We start from the raw sequence: 3,111 nt of genomic DNA, 5'->3' as shown, positions 1-3,111 counted from the left end.
CTCCCCGAGCTGGTGGGTCAAGAGCTTGACAATATATATTGACCATACCACGACTTTGTGACCCCTCCCACGTCCTGGTGCCAAAGCTGGATCCGCCCTTGGATTGGATTGAACAAAAGTGAGTAGCTTATGTGTTCTTCCACACTGTCCTTCACATCTATACCAAATTTTATCGAAATCCCTTTAGCCGTTTAGGCTACAAACTCTAACATCCATCCATCCATCTATCTAAACTTTCGCATTTATACGAGTAAAATTAGAAGTTTGTAGCCTAGAATGTTGAACGGATCTCAATGAAATGGGATATATGTAGGGATATATGTCTGGAAGTGTTAAGCGACTTTTTTTTAATTCGCGTACGAAAGCTAGTTTTTATATTAACCTTCAAACAAGTACCCTTTGTTCTGGCAGTTGATACGTAATGAAATTTAAAAAAAAAATGTCTACACAGATAGACCGTTGAGATAGATTAGTTATATGTGAAAAAGATAAAACTTGTAAGCAGTTTGTCATGACAACAAAATCATTTCCAAGTGAGACGTTGCGTGCTGCATACGTTTTATAACTGACACTGTCGCATGTTGTTTGCGAGTGCATTTTCTATCAGCCGGTCGTCGGGTTATCGTAGAAATAAAAAATAAAAATATACATTTTTTGTTTATAATGGTGGACAATCAGTGTAACGCGGGACCCGTGAAAGCTTACATTATGAGTGAATTTTTAAAAAGATTCGATTTTGATACCACAAACGATGTCGTTAAATTGTCAATCGCTGTTGTAGGATTTTATATTGGGATGTTTTATTGTAAGTTTTATTTTTTTATATATTTTTTATTTTATTTTATTTTATATGTGTAGAAAGATTTTGTCGTTTAAATTGCGGTTTTATTTGTCCGGTATTTTTTCGTGTTAAAAAATCTTATCTATAGTAATATTATACAGAGGAAAAATTTGTATTTTTGGATTTTTGTATGTATTGAAATAACTCAAAAACTATTGAAACGATTTCAAAAAATCTTGCAACATTAAATAGCTGTTTTTCATTTTTTTTTAAATTACGCGGTCGAAGTTGCGAGCAATATTATTTAAATTATTTAAATTAGTTTAAATATGAATGTTCTTAAGCTTTTACATTTATAAATATCTTCGCTGGTTTTTTTTTAAACTTATTGTCAGTTTATTTAAAAATAGTTTACATAAACATAGAGCAAGCAACTCTCTTGTTTCATCACGTATTTTAATTGTAATGTATTTTTTTCACACATTCATTTCGTACGCAAAATTTTACCGTACTCTAGCATTAAATTGACATCTAGTTAAATTTGTATTTCAGCTAATTTAAAACACAAATATCATCATATTTACTTACTCTATTACTGAATAATTAACCTATACTAATGTTATAAAGAGGAAAGGATTTGTATTTTACTAATAAACTCAAACTACTAGACCGATTTCCAAAATTCTCTTACAATTAAAAACTACATAACACTGAATAGACACCATATTTATTGATAGATTTTTTCTAATTCCGAGCGAAAGAAATCGCGAGTAAAAGCTAGTGTTTCTCATTAAGATGATGCAAAGCTTCATTTACCTCTGACTATCCTATAATGAATCGTCGTGAAAGTTAATTTTGTCCTCGTATATTGTTCTTTGTTCCGTTACTTTGTGAAGCCATTCTGAACTTTATGACATTAATTACCATAAAATAAATTAAGGAAGATATTTTAACGCATGACTGAATTTGTTGCCAAATTTTGGTTTACTTTATTTCTGTAAGTGTTACAAGTAAGGACAATCACCTTGGATGCTGAACAAAGATTTGTTTTTTTATATCAAGGTGGCAAACGAGCAAGCGACCATAGTTTGGCAGCCTTAGACATCTGCAATTCTGCAATTGCAGATGTCTAAGCCTGCCCAACGTTACCATGCGTTGCCTACCCTTATTGACGGAGGAGGGGACGCACATAAAGAGGATATTTGCCCTTCTTATGCGAATCCTCTACCGTCATATCCACTTTTCCTCCCGTCGTTTCCTTATAAGAAAAGTGCGGAAAGGGAAAGGGACTAAAATTAGGCTTCCTGAAACTAAACTATCGCACAACTGTTTAGTCTGGCTTTGATTTCTATGAGCTTATATGGAGATTACACTACTCGATTTTTAGTTGTGCTACTATACTGTTGAATGGGCTGGAGACAATCGACAATCGCACAACAGTTGTGCGATAGTTTGATATAAGATGCAACTCTTTTCGTCGGAAATGTATTCGCTAGATTTTCATATTAATTTGAATACTTTTTTGTGTAAAAAGTGTTTCCGGGAATAATATTTAGATAAATTTTCTTAGGATTCCTATTAATGTTATAGAACTAGCTTATGCCCGAGACTCTGTCTATGTCAAATTTTTAAAAAGAAACCTATGTGTTCTTCCAGTCTGTTCTACATCAGTACCAAATTTCTTCGAGATACGTAATATCAAACAATAATATGTCAAAAATATCGCTTTTATAATATTAGTATGATCTGAGCATCAAGAATTCGATTCAAGATTGATTAATAAAGCAATTAACTTGAGATTAATTTAAATTGTTTACGTCTAAAAAAATGTAATAACAATTCGTGTAACTGGCTGTTAAGTGTGTCACTGGATTAACGTAATGCAAGTCAGCGTAATTTGGCGGGACAAGTCGAGCGGCCATCTTTAACGTCAGTTTCCATACGTGAATATATTGCTATCTCATTTATTAAAAGAGAATGAAAGAGATGGCATAATTATGTTTATGCGCAGTGGAACTCTTTGTTATAAGTTTTGTAATGTGCACGTATTCATTTTATAGAATTACAAGCTGTTGCCCGCGACTTTGTCCGCGTGGTATTAGAAAACATACGAACTATATAAATAACAAAAAGCTATGTATCCCTCGGGAACCGGACATTTCTCGGGGATGAATCTTATCCCACGTATACTCCAGTCTTTGTTTTATATCTGTGCCAAATTTAAACATTAAACAACTAAATTAATGAATCCCACGGGAACCGTAACTATTCCCGGGATAAAAAGTAGCCTATGTGTTCTTCCAGACTATGCCCTAAACCTGTGCCAAATT

General features: G+C 33.2%; 1 protein-coding gene across 3 annotated transcripts in view; it reads left to right on the top strand.

Moving 5' to 3' along the window:
• Positions 1–3,111, top strand: part of LOC106102894 (transmembrane protein 68) — an 18,729-nt gene that overhangs the window by 6,823 nt on the left and 8,795 nt on the right. Inside the window, exon 1 of one of the 3 annotated variants that reach the window (XM_013282505.1) lies at positions 48–118. The exons of 1 other annotated variant lie outside the window; for it this stretch is intronic. In XM_013282505.1, the coding sequence (XP_013137959.1) occupies position 118 (1 nt within the window). In that variant the 5' untranslated portion in view covers positions 48–117. Of the gene's footprint in view, positions 1–47; positions 119–510; positions 806–3,111 lie in introns of those variants that run through there. One more of the 3 variants, XM_013282503.1, reaches the window with a different exon arrangement.

The sequence above is a fragment of the Papilio polytes genome, unplaced genomic scaffold (assembly GCF_000836215.1).
Source record: "Papilio polytes unplaced genomic scaffold, Ppol_1.0 DF823901.1, whole genome shotgun sequence".
Taxonomy (NCBI): Eukaryota; Metazoa; Arthropoda; class Insecta; order Lepidoptera; family Papilionidae; genus Papilio; species Papilio polytes.
This window is presented reverse-complemented; position numbering and strand designations above follow the sequence as displayed.